This window comes from Echinococcus granulosus (genome assembly GCF_000524195.1).
Source record: "Echinococcus granulosus chromosome Unknown EG_S00016, whole genome shotgun sequence".
Classification (NCBI taxonomy): domain Eukaryota; kingdom Metazoa; phylum Platyhelminthes; class Cestoda; order Cyclophyllidea; family Taeniidae; genus Echinococcus; species Echinococcus granulosus.
Window position 1 is genome coordinate 875962 of NW_020170396.1, and position 24547 is coordinate 900508.

General features: G+C 43.3%; 3 protein-coding genes across 3 annotated transcripts; 1 reads left to right on the forward strand and 2 right to left on the reverse strand. All coding sequences in view use genetic code 11, as the record gives it.

Annotated features, from left to right (window-relative positions):
- Positions 1-1508: 1508 nt before the first annotated feature.
- On the forward strand, positions 1509-15393 carry EGR_03225 (hypothetical protein; the record flags this gene model as incomplete). The annotated part of the gene is made up of 12 exons (XM_024492474.1): positions 1509-2212; positions 2526-2805; positions 3055-3477; positions 6165-6338; positions 6727-6803; positions 7962-8062; positions 10838-10966; positions 11161-11266; positions 12214-12421; positions 12832-12984; positions 13794-13859; positions 15112-15393. 12 exons carry the CDS (start codon positions 1509-1511, stop codon positions 15391-15393), a joined length of 2703 nt encoding a protein of 900 aa, XP_024353148.1.
- Positions 15394-18434: 3041 nt separating this feature from the next.
- On the reverse strand, positions 18435-22267 carry EGR_03226 (hypothetical protein; the record flags this gene model as incomplete). The annotated part of the gene is made up of 5 exons (XM_024492475.1): positions 18435-18476; positions 20224-20478; positions 20545-20810; positions 21579-21906; positions 22022-22267. 5 exons carry the CDS (start codon positions 22265-22267, stop codon positions 18435-18437), a joined length of 1137 nt encoding a protein of 378 aa, XP_024353149.1.
- Positions 22268-22280: 13 nt separating this feature from the next.
- On the reverse strand, positions 22281-23911 carry EGR_03227 (hypothetical protein; the record flags this gene model as incomplete). The annotated part of the gene is made up of 5 exons (XM_024492476.1): positions 22281-22372; positions 22423-23014; positions 23049-23231; positions 23464-23728; positions 23865-23911. 5 exons carry the CDS (start codon positions 23909-23911, stop codon positions 22281-22283), a joined length of 1179 nt encoding a protein of 392 aa, XP_024353150.1.
- Between the last annotated feature and the right edge of the window lie 636 nt (positions 23912-24547).

Here is a 24547-nt window from a genome sequence, read left to right on the forward strand (position 1 = left end):
CCATGCATGTTTGGGTTGCAAAGTGAACGCACAAACGGAATCATCTTGACGACGGGCAACCAGGCCCTCACAACCGCCATAAGTCCCGCCTTGACACAGATGTCGGTAGTGGTGAATGCGTCGCCCAAACAACATGTATCTTACAGATAAAAGGATTTATGAATGTGTTTTACAATCTCTGTGTTCTCCACATAAATTTCCACCTACCGCAGTGAATAAAGGGTCGCCTAGGTGGGTGAATCACGGATAGCATCCGCTTCTCGCATGAAGGAAAAGTCGCTTTTAACATTGCTCGAAATTGTCCCTGCGTCACCAGCGCAGCACCCTTGAAATCGACCTCTTCCTAGCTTGCAAATTCAGTCAAAGGCACTGCATAGTGCCCGAACAGAAGACTTCTCGGTAAAATCGTGTCGAAGCCACTATTTGTGTCGTCAGTCGCACTGACTAATCGGTTTTATCCGACTGCATTAACACTTCAATTGTTGGGCCTGATGAATCATGGCGCAACCAACCTACAAAAACCGCGAATGAAAGTTTTTCATAATGTAATTCCGTCCCGTCTTTAGTGTTTCTCCTTTACTTGAAGCCTACAACTGAAGGTCATTTGCAATCTTCATCCAGAATTGTGCAGCTCAATTGTCAGAATGGATGATTTCCACTCCCTTCTTTATATAGCTCTGCTTCATTCACCCCACCATATACACATATCTCTATGTGTATGCACATGAGTGCTGAATCTCGGGTGAATAATTCCACCTTTTTCATAACCACCTTGCATACTGATGAGAGCCGATGTGTATCAACACATGTGATTACCATACAACCGTGGCACCTCTCGTGGGTTGAAGTCAACGCACCTCAAATTCTCACTGTCTGCATAAATGCACTGCTCAGGAAACTACCGGCTTGCTTTATCGACGCCTCTTCGCTTTGGTTATTACAACCCATAAGTAAAAAGTCATTTGATACGCCTCGTCTATGGCGGTAGACCACATCGGCTATCCAAAACCGGTGAAATATTTGTATCATGTTGATGCAAGTCACCGTAATGTGTCACACATAAATCTACTTCCAAAGATTCCCCAGACTTTTCACGCGGTTCTACACTTCAGGACTGGTTTGTACTCTACTTCAAGCAGCACCTCCGCTTCACTTCCTGAGAGAGAAATTGCAAATGACACCACTAAGTGATTCCACCTTCCCATTTGTTGAAATGCGTGATCTTGGAAGTTAACATAGAGGGTCAAACACCATTTATCCTCCTCGCACAGTAGCCTGTCACCATGATGTAGCATAATTTCTTTTCCGTACACAAAACCCTTAGCAATCAGAATAATGGGCACTTCGAATGGGGCATGATGTTGCCTCTGCACAAGTTTCTTCTAGCGATTGGTACATTGTTTTTTTTAGCCCTTAACAAACAGATGCTGTCGGCGCCTACACGGATGGTAGTTATCGACGCTAAACGCCGTGTATTTTAACGTTTCAGCTGTCATTCTGACTCCCACATGGCGCGGCGCGAAAGTACTCGCCGAGGCTTTAGAGATTGCCAAAGATCGGAATCCCCCACAAACACTATCTCTTCCTACACTCCAATCTCCCCACAACCAAGAGCTGCCCGCCGGAATCGAGCTCCGATTAGGTTCAACAGCCCTTCATACACCAATTCCCCTGTTCTACCGTTCTTTTCGGCCCAGACAAACACCTCCTTCGGTGATATTTTCACTGCCGTCTTGGGTTCTAAGCTAGCCAAACAGTCCACTTCCAAAAACTTACATTCACAGATGGAACCACTGCTTTTATCGGAGCCAATGAAGTCCAATAACGTAGTGAAGAAGGCGCCGATTACACAGACCTTTCTGGAGCCTCTAGCATTCGAGTGTCGAGTGAGGGAGGATCGTGAGAGACAACTGGATATACGATGTCTTCGAATAATAAGGAAGCTGAACTGCTATCCGGAGTATCAGGAGATTGTCCGACGGTTCGCCAATGTTGAGAGCGAGATGGATGCCGAGGCTTTGATGACGAGTTGTGTGAATAAGGCTAGACTTCGTTCTTCCTGTGGTGTGCGGGCCTATCTAAGGAAATTTTTGCGTTTAAAGGAACCGACACACCCATTGACTGTCAGTCAGGCGACTCTCCTCTTGTCAAGTGACTCCACACCTGAACATAGCTGCGTTCGGGAAGTCAATGGATCTCCCAATAGATATGAGTAAGTAGTGTGCAGAAAAAAAATTAAAAATTGTCACTTAATTTCAATGTGTGCTAAAATAAGGCAGTGTGAAATGGAAAGCAAGAGAGTGTGAGAGAAAGAGAAAGAAAAAATATCAACAGTGAGAATGTATGATCGGTGAATTTGAAAAAACGAACTAATTTTCTTACTATAAAGGAACATGGCACTTTACTGGTCTAGTTGGCTGAAAACCTTAAAATCCAACTTTTAGAACATTGAATAGTGTGTTGTCACCGAAACGCCTACATGTTTAGCCACTATTGCGGTTTTAATCGCCTCATTTACAAATTAGACGTAATTTATACAGTGCACGAAGATTGTCAAGGAACAGCATGATTTTGGAACAATCGAGTGAGATGGAGGAGACTTGGGCGATGGAGCGATCGGTGAACATGACGAACGGATCATCGGGATCTGGGACGGTGGTGGTGGCAGCGGCGCCTAGAAATTTGCCTCCGGAGACTCTCTTACGTCGCCTGGCTCGTAGCATCTCCATCCGCCTTGCCTACAAACGCTGCCTCCTCGAGCAGGCCAATCAGCGTCTCACTGAACTTGACAAGGTGACCAACGTGGTGAGACTAAGTGAAACATTCACGGGATAACATGCAGTAGCTATATTTCTCACCTTTTCCTGGTAAGGGGTAACTTGGGGTCAATGAATTGGGATGTGCGAGCCTGTGAGCAAGATTATTCCATGCGCTAGGTTTTTTTTTCAGAATTAGACCATGATTAAGGAATGTAAAGATATCCAAGAGAAAAAATTGATATCAAATTATGCTAACGAACATTCCTCGGGAAGCAATACGTTTCTTGCTTTGAAGATTCGTAGCATCCTTCGGAAGGCTACCGATGAGGCGCTTCCTCAGATGCGTAACGGGACGGAAGTCTGCTACTTCAACATTCCGCCCATCGCACCACCAGTGGCGGAGGTGGTGGAGATGAAGTTGTGTCAAGTGACCTCTGACCACCCTCTGCTGCGCTCCTTCCCTCTGCCCTCAACTTTGTCGATCCCAGCCCTGGTCTCAAATTCAGCGGAAACGGCGTTGCCCGAAGTGACAGCGAATTTGTTGCCGCGATTCGACCGCCTCCTCTCTAGCCAGACCGCTGTGCTCGAACTGCTTTGCCAACTCACCCGCCGCCTCTACTGCCTCGACCGACGCATTGCTGAGCGCATCGCGACCGGAGCCGACACCACCACTCGTCTCGGTGACGAACAGCAACCCTGTGAACTTGACGCTATTCTCGTGAGTTCGTACATCTTTGTCATTCACCTTATGGCAAATGGTCTTATGGAAATCATTTTATGGCATTTCGGTTAGAGAAACTGTACAGTCGTTTACCTCGGTGACAAGTCAGTTTTCCCACGTGGACCATTTTTAAAGCAAAATGTTCCAAATTGACATTTCTTTAAAGCTGTCTGTAATTGCGCTGTTGGTGCGCTCACTGGCACCATTTTTATCAACAGTTTTGTCGCCTGGATCATAATTTCGTGAAAAATTTGCAGGCTGGCAGTTGAAAATGGTGACATGGTGGCCACTCACAATCCTTTCAACATGAACATTTGTGTGTGTGCTTAGTGTATAATCCATTTATTTTTCCTGTGTCTTTGGCTCGTTCTTATTTATCAGTTGGCTGATGGAAGTCGGTTCATCAAATATGCATGTCTCACTTCCAAGTGGGAGTTTGCTTGGTCTCACCACAAAAGGGGAGCTGCGCAGTGATTGCTTAGGGCATCCGAATGCCCAAATTTCCCACTATCATGGTGTCACCTCCCCAAATTATGCCAAAAGAATTTGCCACAATTTTGGTTCCTGTGACCCTCAATTAACTATATAGCTTCGTGCTCTTCTCAATACGTTTTAAGGCATTTCTTGAAGCGTTTTGACTTATCCCTGAAGACACGATAGGCCCTTCTAGTGGAAGGACGGTGAGGTTAATAGGATCAGCAACGAGCTGTATCACTAATATCAGTGACCCGCAGCTGCATCGGATGTTTAAACGATTTGTGACTATTATATGTGAAAATTTTATGGTTTTTGTACAACGGGAGCCCTTCTTTAACCCTCCCGAGCACAAAGCAGAGCCGCAACCAATCAAAGCTTGCCTTTTATGAGAACAGAATACTTAATATATTTGCAAAACTAAACGGCTAATAGACTCTTTCGGTTTCATATAAAGTTGACTAACTTATTCAGGTTTTTTAAATGTTAACTTCGTTTTCGACGATTTATTGTTTCTGGACTTGTAGCCGCATCGAAATCTGCTGTCTATCAAATTTAAGTTTAGCCTCAAGGCTAAGCATCAATGCGATGAATTCGGTCACTGTTCTGGTTCATGTGGAGTCTACTAAGCTACCTAACTCTTTCGCCTCATCTACCTTCTTCAATGAAGTTAACTTTACCGACTTAGCAACGTCGTCAAACTGTACCGGTGGTTCAAGCACTACTTTTGTTGTGACAGGTCACTACTTATCGGAATCTGCTTGATTGTCCGGTCAAGCTTTTCTTGTGCCCCGTTTTCAAAATGGCATTGGAGTAATAAAGATTTCTAAATTAAGCCATCATAAGGGGAATTGCTTGTGTGATTCCATTAGTTTCATCCTTCACAAAGTGCTGTTTGAGTCACTTCGAGGACTTTTTTCGTAATTTCACGATCAGAAGTGGCTACTCCCTCTTATAACAACCAAATTTGTAAGTGGAGAAAGTGAAAGGCCAGAACTTTAGATTATCAAAAATCAGCACTTAAAGCGAAGGGTTTGAGCGATGTTGCATTTGTGGCGCCTAGCATCCTGATGCAGTTTTGTGTCCAAAGCTCCTGTTTCCTACCTAGCAGTACTACCTTAAAGTACGCCCTGGAGCACTTTAAAGGCTATCCCAGCTGGCATTGAGATTGGGCCGTAAAACTTGCAAATTTACAAATGTACTATTATTTAAGTGGCAAATTTCCAATTCACCTGTCACTCAACGAGGGCAAAAGCACCCGAATTTTCGTTTTGCAAAGAACACGGGGTGAAGGAGAAGGCTTTTTCGAAGGTCAAACCTTTGTGGAGTTGATAGACCCAAAGCCACTGGTCGACCATTAGGGTATCCCAGTTTCGAAATAGCGGAGGAAACAGCCTTCGGTTCACAACTGTCTCACACTGGCCAGTGGGAAGTAAATTACTCTAGAGGCATCAAATGAAGGCAGGAGAATATGTAAAATTCCCCACACACCCGATCAACGTGTTTGCGTTGTGGTACAATGCGAGGCCAACTTTGTGGACAGCTCCGGTTACATTTACTTCAACTCCGATCTGTGAGGCATCGCCTGGGAGTGTAGCCACACAATGAGCATGAGAGGTCTTGGTGACCCTGATCTATCATCCACAACAAACAGCATTGTTTTCGGAGGGACTTTTCAAGCATTCATAATTCCTGTGAGGGGTATTTTCTACTTGCTAAAAAGGGGATTCAAATTTGCTTTCCACCTTTGATTACCTCTCCTGTTTGTCCACTTCGTCTTGTGCAATCCCATCGAGACACTCGATTGTGGTTATGCAATTCGTTACTCTTTCCAACCTGAATGTTAACAAAATTTGTTTTATTCAAGTTGATGCATGGCTCATCTCAACTCCCAGCGCCTTCTGTGACAACGAATCCTGTTTCATCAATTAAAAAAAGTGAATATCCAAAACCACTTTCCCGTTCACTAAGTCCTCGAGTGTAGAAACATTGCGCCAGCAGCCTTACTTTTGCTTGGAAAAACAGACCCATTCTCATCACTTATCACAAACAGCTTGTAATCAGTTTTACGGCTCTTAAGGTGCATTAATTATTGGCACCGCATCTCTCCCACCACTCAGATTTGTAGAACCGTTCTGCGGCATAAAATCACAGCATTTGGTATTAACATAAAGTAGCAAATTGTTCATTTTGTGTTTTCTTTTGTGTAGTTTCCCCTACAGAGCCGCCGACAGCAGTTGGTGGAGCAGATAGCCGAGGCGCAGCGACTACGCGACGACTTCGAGGGCACCAAAGTCCGCCTGCTCTCTGGGCTGCAACACCAATTTTTTGTACTGCACGACACTTTTATCCACTCTGAGGGCACCAAGTCTGGCGAGAATTCGGTGAGTGTCTGTTTTTATCTCCTATTATCTGTAGATACCACTGCCCCATTGCAGTGTTCATTCGCTACACTTAACGTTTATTCGGCATTAACCCTTGGTAATTTCCCAACCGTTGTTTTATGAACTCTCACACCTTCTTTTTATTACCGTTTTCCCTCTCACTGGATCGACAGAATGTATATAGAAGGAAGTCTGATTTCTCGCATTTGCCTTAAATCAAATGACACAAGTGGTGCTTTCCTGTGCATCATACACTCTGCGAAGAACTAATTCGAATGATTTTCTAAAAGTGGAACTTACTCATTCTTCTAGTTGCAGCAGAAAGAAAAGAATTACTTTGTTTTATCGGGTTTTTACATCAACAAATCAAGAATGGGTCCTTTTATAGCTGGGAAGCCCTGTGGGCCAGAACCTTGAGCCTTCGTCTGAACAGTTGTGTGTCTACTGGGCAAAGGCGGAGGTTGGGTGCGTGCTTAGCACCTACATCTTTCCCACCACAGAATCCCTCCGCTTACATCAAAATGGTGGACCTTATCTATTTAAAATATAATGGAAAAATCCTGATTAAAGATGTCGCATTTTTCCTGAGTGCAGAAAATAAACTTTGTCCAAAAATAAGGTCTTAAATAAGGATGAATTCTTTCGATATTGTTTTTGTAATCTTCACACCAACAAGCTTGTGAATGAAAGCACAAACATGGAAATACGGGAGGTACGTATTTTGCTTAATATCCAAATAGTTGATCTTTGAATGGCCACATTTGAAACCACTCATCCCAAAACCTAAAACTAATTATTGTCTTTATCTTTTAAATGGTCCTAGAGCAACCAACTTTCTCTGTGGGCCATTTAAGATTCTTCTCTTCTTCCTTTCTCCGTCGAAAATCTTTTAGTCGCTGTTCTGAAATAAAGAGTTACCGAGTTTGTTAGAGAAATCACGACGCTTGAATCCGCTTAAAATGCAAGCGCAATTGGTATTGTCCTATTCCTAGGGGTAGTCCTTTTTACGTGTGGCAGTTGATGAGGAGAGAATAGGTTGATTACGGGGTGGTGCTTTGTTAACGCCTGTAATGTAGTCATGCCACCTGGATTCTCGCTTAGAGGAAGTACTTTGCTGGCTTTAATTTGAGGCGTGGTAAATTTTTGGGTTGTTTTATGGCAAGCTTTAGGCTGGGAAGTAATTAGGTAAAGCTGCTGGCATTCCCCGGAAGAGATCGGTGACGGGTCAGCGTGCCGAAATCTCAGCGCCTCCGACGCCCCCTGCACCGAGAAGACGGCGCCTTGTCAGGATTTTGTATCTTGTGCAAAATTGAAGGCATTGACAGTATTACGACTGATGTCGGGGCGGCTGAACATGCGTTTGTTGCATGTTATGGTCAGTTGTCTGGCAAGGCTTCGAGTGTCCCAGCACCTAGTATACCTTTCCTCATCTTGCTGCCTTTTTCTCGATTCAAAATCACGTTCTTGTATACAGCCATAGATGGAAAGACATAATAGATGTTATTTTAGTCACTTGAACTCAAACTGACTGCTGGTTTTACACCGAAAATCAAATGCAACTGAACCACAGCACTGAAAGGTGCCTCACAATGCAGAAAATGATTTCTTCTTTGTCCTTCAAAGTCTTGGATTGGAGAGTGGAGGCGTCATGAGCCTCTCTGGGCGTGTTGAAATGCAGCCTCACTGTATTCATTTATTTGCTCTCGCCTCGACCCGCCTCCAAGGTTTCGCCTTTCCGTCCGTATCAAGGGAGTAAAAAATGCAAGTACCTTAGACGATTCTGGAAGATGCTATAAATTTTACTCTCAGAGGGGTGTTCGTTTTCATTCAAAAGAACGCAAAATGCCGACGATTGTCAAGAGGGAAGTGTTTGGAGACAAGTGGACGCAATGGCATCACTTCACCGAGCAATCTCAGCAAATCCAAGGCACACTCTTGAGTTCCTATTGGTATGGCGGAGGTCCTTCGGAGTGACTTTTCAAAAATGCCCTGTTTGTTTTGATGCAGAATGAGAGTCCCAATTGGGTTCTATAAGAAAGGGTCGTTATAGCAAATTGCCCAGACGGCATAAAACTGGTTGCGTCCTTCATTAGTACGAGCCGGTCCGGGGGATTCAGACTTAAAGAGACCTCTTTTTAAGCACCGGGATAGTGGAATCTCCATGTTGCACATTGATGTGTGATTGAGTGGTGCGATTAACGAAGGGAGCATTGAGAGATCTCCTCCTCCTCCTCCTCCTCCTCAACGAGACGCAATTGTGAGAGTATATGCGACGCAATTTGGCACCCTCAAGCTGTCAAATTTTGTATAAACAACAGCATGTAATAGGAGTGTAAATCAAACGATGTAATTAATTTTTGTACGTTAATGCTTTCACTCTTCCTCCCTCTCTCCTGCTGCCTCTGAGAGGAATGTCCAAGTGATTAATGGGCACCCTGGGTATGGTGCTTATGACCCTTTACTCCTCCGTCGTTGCATTCTATTAACAATTCTGGCCTTTTGGAGTGCTATTAAAACTGTCTGGAAATTTCTCTATAAAAAGAAGACAGGAGGAGAGAGAGGATGTGTAAAATTTTCTTAGCTAGTCTCTATGTCATGTGATTTTCTGCAGGCGAAAAGTTGCCGCTTGTGTTACCTAGGTACCGCTTGGATAGGCGTGAATGGGCCTTAAAAATGCTTAACGGAAAAGAGATTTTAAACTTTTCGTTACCTATAGTTCCTTAGTCGAGGATTTTTTCGTCTGTCGTATGCCGCCAAATTTTAACTTCATTTTTCAACACAGGTGTTTTATAGTTGGGTTAGATATTAGTCACTTAGTGCTTTTAATTGAAAATTTTAAGAAACACATCCAAAACTAACTTTTAAAACTGCGCAATTTTGAGAAGAAAAGAGGAATTTTGGTTTAGAAGTTGATGTGTTTGACAGTATTGGTAGACAGGAGAGAGAAACATCAATTCACTTGTGGATAACTGCGCAGTTGCCTTCGCAGGTCCGACTAGTCTCCCGAAAAAGCGAGGTATCCCTCCTAACGCGAACATTTGTGGTAGTGATTATCCCTCAGAGTAAAGAACCTGATAAAGCCCCGGGTAAACGTGAAGTAAATCAGAAACAGTTACCTACAAATCTAACTCAAAGTAAATTATTTTGCTTAGTTTCTTTTGTATCATAGAACATACTTGCGTATTTGGATCTGGATCACACCTGGGAGGGTGTTTGAATCACCCCATGACATGAAATTCAAATCCAAATTCATTAATATTAGGGCCCTCTAATGTCTGCAGGCTTAATCTTGCCACCCAGACCATCCTAAGCCCTCCTGCAATCGTCTTACTAAGCGTTTATCTGCAAACTTGCTCCTGGAATTGGGATTCTAAAGAATAGTCAAGAGGTAATCTCACTTTCAAGTGCTTTAAAAGCTAATTTACGTCACCCACATGGGCGCCTGTGCTAATTTCGTCGTCATTGGCTACCTGTTGCGAAAAATTGTCATTTGTTGTAGGGCTACAAATCACGTAGAGGAGGCAAATGTCACTGCCCTTGCACTTGCGTCTGCCTCTCCATCACTTCTTCATGCACCCTTCTGGCGGGCACTATGCCAAATTCAGGACATCTGTAAAGTTGTCCCTTACATTTCGGTTCCTGCAGTCATTCCTACCGGCATTACCTTGTTTCTTCCGTTTGATTCCAGAGTGGGCATTTTTTGCCTCCCGAGAGGCGAACTGGAGAGTTAGAATGCTCCCTTTATTCTACACCAATACAATACTTTCCAACACTTTTCAGCCACTAAGAGAGGAGTTAACGAGAGAGGTAACTTCCTCTGGTACTGTACATGCCTTCTGGTGACACATGACACGCTTTTTACCGAGGCCAAACCGAAGTAGCCTCACGACATTACCAGGCTTGATTTGAAACCACTCTCCCCCTACTAAGAGTTTACAAAGCAGTTACAAAGGTGTCCAAATGTGTTGCAGGTCTCATAATAGTGCCTATTTGTTTTAAGTCAAGACTGAGTCTTCAAAATGAGAACACCAAATACTCTCGTGAATGTTTAAGTACTGCGTCGGCGAACCCGAATGCTTCATTATCGCAGGCCGCGGCTGCGGGGTCTGACTAAAGACTGACAGTGAAAATCTTCTCCCCTTTTCAGGCGCATGGACTATCCCACATTTTCTCAACTGCTCACTTAAATCAGTCTTTTGTTTTTCTTTTCAGCGGAGACATTTAATTATAAACGGATGTTTGCGAAGGTGTCGGGATGTTTATTTTTTGTGGAAGACGGTTGGGAAATAGGCTTTAGGATTTGTTATTGCATTTCGCAAATCGCAGAAAAAGTGATGGTTGAATTGAATTCTTTCTGCATAGAACTTGTAACCGCGCTTTGGTTGGTGGGATTTCTCATTTTGGTCCCTAACTTCCACCAGCATTAAATTTGTTAATTCCATTCTTTTGTTTCCGTCACTGTCACGTCCCATCAATCGGCCTGCTTGTTGTACTTGCAGGCAGTATTCCCCAGACGGATAGCAGCTGCTTTGTAGAAAAAGCCACCAGCATTTGCCTTACTTTTTTTCAATCCTTCCTAGCCGCCTATGATGCCAAAGCTGTAGGCATAGCCGGGTGTGCCCCACCAAGTAAATTTTGCAAGTGCACACCTACTTTTAGCTTGTGAAGTATAACCCCGTGGGAAGTCTCTGTGGAAAAACTCATGAAGGCCATTCCATTTTTCATTATTTCATTTAAGCTGTTCTGCTTTCTTGTGAATATGGAGAATCGTCTGCATCGCGATCCCATGGAATCGGGGTTGAGTTAAACTAATATTATTCAGGCATCAATTCTGGCACGGAACTAGTTCAGCCTTACGGCCAGATAAAAGAGCAGCGAAGCGTTCCTCAAGATCCTGAATGGTGTCAAGTGAGAGAGCCAAGACCGAGGTGAGTAGGGCTAAAATGAAGTAAGCAGAGAGGTTTAACACAATCACCACTTCACCACTCCTGAGGTAAAAATATGTACCGAATTTGCATAGCCTGGTGAGTTGCACTGCACGAATTAAAGGAGCGAATGTCGTGTCTTTTATTTCTCGGTTCCCAGTTTTTATGAAAATTATAAACACCTGGCTAATAATTAGGCGAAATATGGATGCTGAAACTTAATTCCCAACGATGTGAATCCGTGGTGCACTCGCATTATCCACCCCAGCTTAAAAAGTGCCGCTGTTCAGATGTTACAACTACTTAGAAGAAGTGGGCATTTCACAAAATCCTCTTAAGGTAGGCAGGTTCTATCACGCACAGAACATCACTTGAGTGACCGTACCAAATCAATTGAAACTGAGAAATGCTTAGCCTCACTTACCGTCTTCATACTATTTTATACTGGATGGTTGTTACGGCTTTGGAGCGCTGAACCGAATATTTCTTGCAAGTCAAGAACAGTCACTTTCTCAATTTCACTACTTCCCTTAACTATCTATCGTCGCGATGGCGAAAAGTCCTAATGGGTTGGGTGCATAACTCAGTTGGTTGTGACCTTTTTGTTCTAAATAGCTTAAAAGAAACTTTCAGGCAAAAGCTGGACCTTTGGTAAGTTATAATGCTTCAATTCGTTGTGGGAGGAGTGTAGATTGCTATAAGTTTTTACGTCCGAGGCACAGCGATTCCTCCTCGAACTCCGAGTCGCAATTGGATGCAAGTGAGAGATATTGGGGGCTTTAGGTAAGATCTCATCTCCATGTATCCGATTTCACCCGGACGCATTTTTTATAGCAGTGGTAAATGCACAGTCACTGCCTCTAGCAAGTTTCCTAGTCATTTGACTGTGAGAATTTGTTTATCAAATGTGTGATTGTGTGTCTTCTGTCCTCCGTGACCACCATTACCAGATCTGGCTCCACCATCCCCCTCAGCAGTTTGGTGCAAACACGAGGGGGCGTACACTTGGAGGGGGAAAGAACAGGGTTGACTGTGATTCATGTAGCAACTTGGTTTTCCTCCGTCGATTCCTCGTGTCAGCTGTTGTTTCTCATCACGCGTTTGGTCGGCAGAGAAGGAATGGTGAAGGAGGAGGAGGAGGAAAGGAGGAGAAGGAGAGTTTGTGCAACGGATTTCCTTAAAAAGCTTTACTGTATAAGGCGGTGTTTGCCTGGTCTAACTTCATTTTCAAACTTGGTAATTTAAATGCATTGGCGATTAAAGTACGCATAATGTAGCCGGGGAATCATGGGTAAATTTCACTAACGATTGAAAAACAATCAAAGCTCTTCACCTGAAGACTGCTCAAACAGAAAGTATTCTAATAGTAGAACAGATCCAATTAATCCATTTCATTCTCCACGATCTACGGCTCAAGTGAGCTGTATATCTCAGAAAGGCGCATTTCGAGAGGTGCTAAAACCTAGCGAATGACATCTCTTTTTCCACGTGGTTGGTGCTCCAACTCCCCTTTGTTCAGCTCTTCGACGTTCTCGTCTGGGTTATTTGCGTTTGTGTTTGAATTTCAGGCTTCCCTATCTGAAGGCCACGAGTGCTTCAACTCGAGTGGGCGATCCTCACCCTCCACCCCTCCGCGAAGTGAAGTCGACAATGTGATTTGCCTGGCTGAATATGTTTCCCAACATCTTGGCACATACCTTCAGGCTCTTCTCATCAAACTGGTAAGGCGCTTCTTCTAGCGTGGAGGAACAAAAGGCAAAAACCTTAGGCGCAATTCATTCACCATTGATAGTGATACTGCAGCTGAAATAAATCTACCACACCAACAATCTGTCTAGTTCATGTGGCATCCATCTAGCCATCATCATTTGTCCCATCCTGCATCCATCCATCCCTTTCTTAATCGATCCAACAATCACCTCTAACTCATTCACCTAACCTTAACCGCCCACAAAACCGGAAATTCCTTTGAGTCGCTAATGTGAACGTAGCACCTGCTGCAAATCAAGGTTTAACTCACCGCCTCCCACATTACTAACTTCAATTAAGGCTAATACACTTTCGATTGAAAAATGGCACAAGATACTAAGTAGTGGTTAACTGTTGTCATTGGCAATTTCGGCTTGTCGGAAATGCCTGAAAAGGTAGGCGCATCGAAATGATGGACCATGTCCAATGAAGCCAACGATGGAAATGCTACTGACAGTTTTGATCTTTCTGAAGGACTTACTTGTCCACATTTCTCGTGGCTTTCTGACATTCCTGGGGTAAAATCAAAGGCAGAGTTTACAGCGAGGTGCTACTGATTTAGATGCATGCGGTCGTTGCCTTGACCTCACCTCATAATCAAGGCGCAAATTCATTAGGGTTAGCGAAATTTTTCTCTAACATTCGTGCTGTTTAATTAAGCTTCTCGACCTGATGTTTCACCAGGTCAAATCTCGCATCACCTCAAAAAAAACGGTGAAAGAGAAGGAGTTCCAATTGGCAAGTCACCTATCCGGTTTTGATGTTATTGTGTATATTTTAGCTTCTAGAAACGGAAATATACGACGATCAGGAGGCAGTGGACTGTGTCGGTGAGCATCTTCGGCTGGTGGCGAGCTTTTCTCCCTGAAATAGACGGTTCTAAGTCAGTCTCCTTCCTTCCCTAGGAATTGTGTCCTTCGGCTTTCAGTGCCTTTTGCTCCCATATATGCTCATTCACTTCTTCGTAGTCTGATGTACCGAAATTCACATGTGAATTCATCACCTCTTGAATACATCATCAATTGCAGTTGTTCTTCAGCGACATGGCTCATTTAGAATTTTGCGAATTTGGAAGATATGAAGTGAGGTACACACCAAACGAGCAGAACGTGTGGATTGGGCTTCAACTGAAGAGTTAGCGTCTCCTTTTGGGAATAAAGGTCGGCCTAAAGTGACCGTATTTACAAGTTCGTATGAGATGTTTGACCCACTATTCTGGAAGGGTAACAGGTACCAAGTCAGCCCTCTATGCGACTGTTCAATCATTGTATCCGTGTCCTCCATGTTTCCGTACGAAATATAAGCCTTTCGTGGATGAGAATGCAAAGGTCATCTTCAAAATACAATTTTGAAGTGCCCTCTAATTCATTTTAAACTCACTAAATGTCAATTCCAATTAGTCTACTTATTACAGCCAAATAGGCAGACTGAATCGTGGGCCTTTGGTTTAAAGACGGCAAATTCGCGCTTACAAATTGCCTCAACAGCGCACTCGTCTTAAGGTACCTACAATTTAGCCGGTCTTTTAACACTTGCTTTAATTTTTGCCCCCCAAGCGATCCCTTATTTCACCACTTGGCTCGAGGGTTTCGGTAACATCCGAGGGTCAGTTGGTATTTTCCCCTTCGGCTCTACTTTACGTCGTGTGTTGCTGTTGGCACCTCACCTTCAAAAAGAAAAAGGATAAAAATTGAGGAATTTCCATTTACAAGTTGATGTGTGAGAGAAGGATCGCTACTGGTTGAATACGATGGAACACATGATGCACAAGTTCTGCTTTAAGAACCTTTAGTCTGGGATTAATAAGCTGACTTTCAAGTTAAACGAAGATTTTGGGGTTTCTAAGCGAAATGACAAAAAAGAGTGAGAAAAGAGAGCCACGCTTATCTTACCAGTGTCTGACTTATGCGTAGGAAGCTTCGGTACAGAAAGATATGCCACTACAGTTGATCCATCCTGGGACTGTTTTAATACCTAACAAAGGCTAGCCTTTTAAAACCGCAAATTTCCACTGGGTCCATGAAAAGACTCGCTTCTTATGAAATTTCATGACAGGTTACACCTCCATTACCCAAGATTTGGCATTCCCACTTTTACAGTTGCGGAGTGGAAACTGTCAAGGCAGGGTGGTTCACTGGCAGAATTACGACCTTCTCCAAAGTGTCTGCTCCATCCGAATGTCTTACAGGACCCTGGCGTCCATCTCCTTATTGCGTTCAAAGTCCTCGGCCGATGTCCGTGAGTTGAACGCCTGCGCTGGCTGGCAACATGTACGGCGACTAACATTGTGCAATGGGTTGTGGCTGGCACCTACTACTGCGCATGGCACCACCGCCGTAGCATCTTTTCATCCAGCCTGTGAAATTAACGGCCCATCCTGACTTGAACAACTTCAAATCCCAAAATAGTCTCGAAACCTCACCCCAAACTGACAGCCGAATTGGGGAGGGGGGTCATTAAAAGTGACTTGACGCCTTGACTATTGAACACCTTCAATCATTTGCAGCCAACAAGTACATTTTGCACCAAACTTGGTACAACGATTTACTAATTTGTACACGACAAAGCGTGCCCCCATTGTCTTCCCTCCACCACCCAATCAGTCCTAACAACCCTACAGGCGTTTTGACTGAAAACGCCATGGCGCTGCCAGCATACGCTGACATAAGGGTGCATCACCGCAACCTATCTACTACTGATTGACTGAGTTGGTGTTTCAAAAAGAAGGCAAAGATGGGACGCAGAAAACACACAACGTGGCCTCAAGTGCCTTCAAGTGTCCCGCTGTTGCTGCACTCTTCTTTCGCTTGTGCGCTTTCACTGCCTTAAATGTTGCTTTTGGCCTTTTCACTGCCTTGTGCCTCTGGAGAGGAACTCACATTTCGGCATCCAATCGAGTCGAAGAGGAAATTGGAGTTTAATGAGGTATTCCTGCAAATATTCATCCGTGCTATTGCATGCAGTGGTTGTTTACTTGCAGTGAGCTTCGTGTTCTTCTGCAAGATATATAACCATCCACCCAATTTGATGGATTCCTGCAATGCGCGCGAAAGAAATCCGCAATATCAAAAGCGGGTTTACTAGGCGATTTCAAATTACCTTTGCTTACCAATCTGGAAATCCTGACAACGGGCTTAGTTTCCGGAATTCCAGAATTATTGAACCCATCTATTACCAAGCATCTTTGCCAACCATTTTACTCAGTCGAAAGTCTCCAAAATTAGGCACAATTTCAAATGCCTGCTAATTGTGGCAGACCGCTAGACTACGGAATGAATCTGCTCCAATCTGGTTTGTGTAATAATTAAGCCATCTTGAAGCTTGTAAAAGGGACCAGAGGCTTCCGCTTTTGGCGGTTGCCTCCAGTCGATTAATCAGCACGACCTGTGGTAAGCGAAAGCCCGGCCACCCATGCACTAGATGCCGACGGACGTCGCCTCAGCCATCGCACATTCAGGCTGTTCGAGGCACCCACAAGCATGTGTCGTACTTTCGAAGCCGAGGCTTAGGGATCGCAGAGGAGAAAAACGTTCAAACAGGGCTGGAAGAAGCTCTATATTTTAGGAGCGAGTATCACACAACCTGCTGAATCATAGCACGAAAAAATACACACGCAAAGTTACCTGACCCACATTTTCATTTATGCACAAATACATAGTATACATAAGGAGAACGTGGTGAGTCTCAGTGTCGAAAGTTTTTACTCAATTTCAACAAATGTTCGCGCAGGGAGGCCTGCTTCTCGCGGAAGCTGCGTTTCGCCTTCCTGCGCACCTTGTGTTTGATCATCTGGAAAGTCTTCTTCTTCCGCTTCTCCCGGTTCGTCGTGCTCGCGTGCGGGTTCATGCGATTCACCTGTGAGTAAACACAAATACCAAACGAACTGTAGACCAAAGGAGGTACACACGGAATAAACCCAAAATTCCACAAATATTAACCAAATTTCTGATGAAAACCCAAGATCAGAGAAAAATATCCAAATCAGACGGAGCTTGTAAGGCGTTCCAAACACACGAGGATTAATACGAAGGTAACCAACTATTTCTACATCCATAACCACTTCCGAAAAGGACAACCGATGTAAAAAAATTAGTAACCCAGCAAAGCTCCTTGAAAACGCCTCCGCTACTGAGCTAATGGATAAACGCAGAAGAGTTTTCCTGTTGTTCTAAAGAAAGAAGATCCCGAGTGAGTAGAACAAATCCCAATACATGAATCGGCCAAGTCTACGAGAGGAGAAGGTTATTCGATAAAGGAGCATTTGAAATGCCATAGGAAGAAGTTCTGCAGCAAATAAAAAATAGCGTTTAAAAGTTATTTGCCTCCAGGTAAGTAAACAAACACCTGCACATCGAGGAGGCCGGCGAATCCAGTACAGCCAGCAAACCACGATTGCGCAAATAATCGCACACTTCTAGCAGACAGAAGTCCAGTATCCAAGGCAAGCCTAAATCTAAAGCAGGCCTATAAGAATAGAATAGCTGAGACTAATGTCCAAACCATGGTAAATGCAGAAAATGGATTTGATCCGACATATAAAACCGTTGAGAAGGAATTTGTTAATGGTTGGGATATGAAAAAAAAAAAGTTCCCAAGCGTAATATCACATTGGCCGGAGCCATAGTTAGGCAAATGCTACCTTTTCCTGGTGTCAAGCCGCCTCTTCGGTATAAATCGAAACTGACAACACTTAACACGAAGTGCTTGTCTTACGATTCATTATCACTAGCCGTGTCCGCACCACCACTCGCAGCATGATTTATTTAGCATCCCTAGAGGAGGATGTAGCCGCTAAGACGACGAATCGCAATGACTTAAAGCTAAAACATTTAAAAAACGCTCTTCCCAACAAATTAGCCTAAATGCTCCCCGAAAAGTAGAATCTCACCATGTCCAAGGGAATATTTAAGCGATTCAACTCAGTCTACGGCGTAAGAAATCCCAGTTGTGAGCGTATAAGCTGGTGAAAAATACACATACGACCAGCTGTAAACACAAATTGGGTGTGCTGGTTGTACACGAGGTGTGTATTTGTGGGCGATGCTAGCACCAAGTTCACCTGTGACGAATTTAAGGAGTTCTGTCCGGCAGTTTTTGCGAGGAACAGCACTGTTTGGAAAATTTCATAACGGATGGAATACTCAACGATTCTGCAGAAGATTGTCCACACCAAATCGCACAAGCGGATATTCGCTAGTCCCTCCACCTTCATCACCTGAAGTAGCTGTACTTGACAAGTACAATGTACCAGGTGGACGCGTTGGCATATAGTTGTGTCAATCTCGTTACGCTAAAATTCCGACCAGCTGGCAGAAAATCACTCCTTTGACGCAGCCTATGTGCATCTTTACTTAACCATGCAGTGAGTTTATTAATCAAGGCTTACTAACGTTTCTTTGCAATGCTAATACGCTCCCTCACTTCACTTGTTCATCACAAGGAACCATTTTTTGTCGTTGACAAGCTGAGAATGGACTAAAGTCCCAATTTACTAATAATTTCATCAACCAATGCATTTTACTAATTCCAAACAAACCTTTAAATTAGCCACAGATTTTTAAATTAAATATTGATGGCGGAATCAGAACGAAGACAGACTAGGTATTTGAAAACGACTTTATTGTGCGAGGGCACGTAGAAGCTCGAAAAAGGATGGAAAATAGGATCAGCAGACTGCAGGGCTGGCAATAAATTTAGATAATATTTATCTGAAAATTCGCCTTAGTCACAATACGACATCAAGCCTTTGAGGAAGCCTGATCGCGCATCTAGCCAACGAATTGCATCGGAAGTGCCAAGCTTACCACTCATGTTAGTGATAGAACAATCTACACTGCCTACTTAAGTGAAATCTGGTGTAGTTGCTTGATTCCATGGCAATAGCCGCAAACTCTAGTCTCAGTGCATGAATTTCAGGGGTATGGTAAAGAAAAGCACCCGATTTAATTGGTAGATTCGAATCGAAGCCTTTGGCAAAGGCTAAGCCACTCCACGAGGTAAGACAATCAGCAAATACCAAATTGATGGGAGCACAGAAACTCTAGACAAGCAAAAAAGTAGGACCACAAACTCCGTATGAAAACTTGTATGAACCAGTGGTAACCGTGCACACCCATGTTTTGTTATGAATGTTCATTTATCAAAGTTGGAAAAGTTGTTTGCAGGAAATTGCCTGTCTGGGCAAGTAAACTGACACCAACAGGAGCAAGGATTTCGGGCTTTCGGTAGTAAAATAAGGCATGGAATCGAACAACACAGCAAGCAGTATGACGAAAAAATCGGTGGTCAAGAGTTTTTTGGTGCGCATATCCAAACGGCACACTGCGAATGGGCACATGATTGTGACGCAAGAAGCCGTTAAAAGCGACCTTACAAAGCTTATTTTACGTCATTTTTTCAACTTTAACATTCAGTTTGAAATAACATTCTGGCAAAAATATTGTACCCATTCAAATATGCGTTGCTCACCATGAACAACGCTATTTAAGATGAACATCATGCCTCCTGAAATGGCTTGGAAATCTCTTGCCGGTGTGAAGTGCAGCATGTTACCAATAGGGGAGTAATGATCTCACCTATATGTAATACGTAGATTACATGATAGACGACGTCAAAGAATAAAAGGTGAAAATACAAAAAAAGAACGAATTGGATACAATTTATCAGAGGTGATAAAGTGCGGTGGCCAGGAACACTGGAATTTGGTATTGATTGCAAGGGTATCAATTTAGGAAGCACCATTTCTGCCTAATCAAATAAGGTGATTAAGCGATCGCAGATACATTGCTTTAAGAGCATCATTTTTGACAAAAAGCTATCCAAATTACCATCAAAATTTAATTCACGACATGAACAGGAGATGCAGACAGTAATTCGGCAGCTACTTTACAGTTTTCATTAAACCACTGATACGCTAAGCGACATTGCCTAAGTTATCCACATAAAAACGTCGAAACAGACGTTTGGGTAGTATCTGTATAGGCGGCGCATAACTTACGTAGGTGGTATCACTGAAGTAATCAACCATAGTCCAACACTATTTTTGATCTAATACTAAATTAAGTCGAGCATAGCACCAACCTACAGAATGATGACAACATACGTACCGAAAAAGTGATTAAGCGTAACTGAGCACTAGCATTGGTGTGAAAAAGATGGATGCGGAGTCCGACCACTGTAATAAATTCTTCCTTAGTCAAATGCTATCATACCTGGAATCCGTACTTCTTACGGCCCTCTCGACCCTCTGCGACGGTGTCCATACGATCTGCCTTAGTGGAGTGGGGCCTCTTGACGAGTTTAGTAATGTTTCGCATTGACACAAGACCATGCACCTCCTCCGGATTTACTTCTTTATCACTATCCGCATCGTCACTGTCATCAGCATAACCTCCGAAAAGTTCTTCCTCGATCACCACCTCCTCGCCCCGCTTCCTCTTTCGACCACCAGCAGCGGCGAAGAGGGTCTGCAAGGCATCGCATCACAGCATTGCTACTTACCGAATTTAAGTAATCATAAAACACATACGAACCTGTTTTTCAGCCTGTCGCTTGCGGATGGCCTCAAAATCCTCATCGGTGAGAACACGAGTGGCGAGGATCTCCTCAAGCGCTACATTTTTGGCCGGTTTAGTTCTAACCAACTTGTTTTCTTCTGCATTGGAAGCCTTGTTCGTCGCCCCCTTTCGCTCCTCCAGGTCTTCATCGCCACCAGCTTCAACATCCCGCCCGCCTTCCTCTTCAACAGTAGAAATGCTATCGGCATCGTCATCACTCGGACATTTCGAAATGGAGTTTTCTGCATGGAGTTCGTAAGAAAAAATTAGCAGCAACCAATCAAAGTGGAATGCTACTTCCTGTTGCGAAAGACAAAGGATCGGCGTTTTTCGCGAAAATTAAGGTACATAAAAAACAGTTAATGCCGGCCGAAGCTGTAAGTTTGCCCAAATTCAAGAAGTAAAGTGCCACGTCTAAGGCTTAAATTGGCACACTTATCCAAGAAGCAGACCTCAACTGCTACTTGGCCGAATAAGTAGAACGTTGTAGATTATTACTGCACATTTTCAATAGATATTAAAAGCGGTTTTAAAGTTGTCTTTTACAGAATAATCTCCAAATTGTGAGATCATAAAGTTGCAAAAAATTAGTGTATATCAAAAGAAACGGGAGCAAATCGGCAGAAATGACGAAATAAAAGGTGCAATTCTAATAGCTAAGTGTTTGAGAGATCTCTTCATAGTCGTTGAAGAACAACGAACTAAAGTAATGCACTACATCCCTACAACTTCCTCAATTCAGGTTTATATAGTTTTAAATACTAGAAAATCGGACATATTCTTAGAATGTCATTTTTATTTACCAATGTAAGGGATGTTAAGCAAATGAAATGAAATTCGAAATGAGAATAATGGAAATTAGAAAATGAAAACCGCCATCATTTCTAATTTTCGATACTAGTACAAAACCAATTGATCAATATGATGAGCATCTCACAGGCATTCTAGCGCCACCACCTAAAACTGCCAAAAATAACAAGAACCTAAGCTAATGGGAGAAAGATACATACCTCCGATCTCAGTGTTCGGCCCCAGCCCTTCCCTCCTCGTCCCTCCTTCGTCACCAACATCGTCCGCAGACTCAAGAACCCTTTCCAAGTTTCTTTCAACTCTGCGTCTCTTCCTGGGGCGCTCACCATCGCCGGTGTCGGAAGTAACGGCTTCTATGAGAACCTCGGCACCTACAATGCTAGTCGCAACGCACTTCTTGCCGAAGACACGTGCCGGCCCATTGCTTGCTGCCAGGGCGTCGGTATCTGCATTGTCCACACTTAGGGCCTCCTTTACCGCCTCCGTCGGACGACCCACCTCGCGCTTTGGAAGCAGTGAGGGGTTTACCTAGCACATAGAAAAGAACTGAGTGGAACATCGCAAAAGGTGCTTTAAGTTGCTTAATTTGGACGCAAAAAAACCTCAATGCAATTTAAATGAACAACGCTTCGGAAGACCATACCCGTCTATACAACCGGATAAGGGATCGCGCAGCCGCAACCACATTTTTGTTGCGATAGGACTTATATCCAACGAGATCAGAGAGCAAATCCTCGTCCACAGCGTAGGGACAGCGGGCGCAGATCTCACGGATAGTGTTCAGACCCACAGTGATAGCCTCCGCTGACGCTCGATCAGTCACAAAGTTGTCGGTGATGGTGCGTACAAGTGGGAGAATCGCCTTATTGATGAAGGCAACGAAATTCATCGAAAAAATCTCATCAATCAGATACTAACAGCGTATGAACACGTACATCTGGTGGGACTTGGTCGTGACTGGCTTCGGCAGCGAATAGGAGGAGTCGAGTAATTTCTAGGAACGGCAAAAATAATATCTTTAGAAACCTAACCTTCCGTACCTACCTCGCTGTTGTGGACGCAAAAACCGTTGCAATGAGGGATAGAAATTCAGCAATAAAAGTTGGTGGACACCGATGAGGTGGCTGATCAACTCAAGCAAAAGTAAGCGTATTTCTAGGCGATCGTTGCACTTTTCAAGTTTGTGAAATAGCTTTTCAGTAAAAGTTTGAGGGTCGTAAATCATATTGAGAGCGGGAACATTGATACCCATAGGCTTTTGCTTCTTCAACTTCCGCTCACTTTTACGCTTTAAATTGTCAATATCACGGTCGAGACGCTTCGCCCGCTTCTTTGATTTAGTTCCCACGCGGTGGCCCAACTTCAATTGTTTTATTTTTGTGTCAAGACCGACATTAGCGTCGCTGTCACTGCTGCTCCCTTGTTCTGTCGACTTCTCATTGTGACCGAGGAAGAACCGAACCGCTTTGGAGTATACCTTTTTAGACTTGGCGAAACACGCATCTGCTATCAGATTAACTGACTTCTCATTTTTCCAAACGTCTCTTCTATACAACTCGACCAGAACAACAACTGCTTCTTTTGCGACAGTTGTGTTCCCATCTTTTATCGATGACGCAAGGAAAGACTGGATCACCTATTTAAAAAATAAACGCAGAATAATAGGCTACAGAATTGGATTTTTCTGGTCTGTTTTTCAAATTTGTCCGCTTTATATCGGAAATAACAAAACCACGTAGCATTTTCCGGACCGGTTTGTCTTGACATCTATGCAAACGAAAGGCAACGTCAACAGACTGTTGCAGCGTTATAAAATTCCTCAACCGTAGTCTTATAAACGCCTTCAAATAGGCCTAACAAAATTAAGACATTAAGATAGCTAACGAACCATTCGCATACGGGCATTCATTCCAAAGGAACGGGAGAGGAGAGCCGATGTCACATTTTCACTGAATTTAGGCGCATAATTGGGGAACAAGTGTATGACCTAAACACTACCACTGAAAGGGGAGCCATCGAACCTGTGATAAGAAAACAAGGAGGCTGTGCAATTTAGGAATATATTCAGAAGGTGCGGAAAGATACGTGGCCTCCAGAGAACTGTAATTTTCGTATTGAATCTCGAACTAAATGAATTATAGGAATATTAGACCCAAGTACATCAGGTAAGTAGGACTCTGGATCCCTCCTAATATTGCCTTCTAATTCGTCCAAATTCGACTGAATTAGCGTGGCACTCATGCCCCAATCCAACACAAGTGAAGACAAATGCCACAATGACAACTCGTGCACTTGATTAATTCGTCTTGAACCAAGTTTGTAATTTTGAGAACTTAGTGAAGTAAAATTCCTTAAAAACAGATTATGAGAAAATTTAATTTGATTTAGGGCATAAATAGCCAAGGTGATGGTTTAGTGGTTATTAATCCAAGTTGGTTAGGTGTTGTAAAATATGCTCTAAAACACTTAAACGGAATTAAACCAACCACTTAAGAGAAATTGTGGACAATATTGGTAAATTTATGCAGGGCATAGGCATACGGTCAACTTTGAACATTAGGCAAAATCACACGACAATATCTAAAAATGGCTGCAAGCACCCATTACCAATATGGAAAATTAAAAATCAATCACCAGGTGCAACGCGATTTATTGATTTTTAAAGCATCAAGTTTTGCAGCATATACATTTTCGCCGAAAGCCGATACAATTAACAGTAGTCTTTTTTTCTTGTCCCATACATTTCTCACAATTATTCCGTGGTATTTCAACAAAATGTTGCCATAGTTAAGAGTGGCAACCCATTTTCTACTACAACATTCTTCACCACTTATTCACGTTACAAGGAATTGCTGGCTTGAGCAATATGACCAGCTTTCTTTAGTAGTAGTCCGGATCGTTATGTGAAGTAACTAATGCCGTCGATTATCTGTCACTGTGACATAAAGGTTTTAGGGATTAAACATTAGTTGGGTTACGCACCACTGGTTACATCAATGGGTTGTAAATTTACTGATGAGAATAAATTATTTCTAAGAATAGCTAATAGGTGTTAATCGTTTTGCAGCTTAAATTTTGACTTGCTTCTATGATTTATTTGATAACAGATTAGTAAAAAGCCCGTCCTACAAATACTCAACAAATGCTGTGTTCTGCATTGGCAATACCG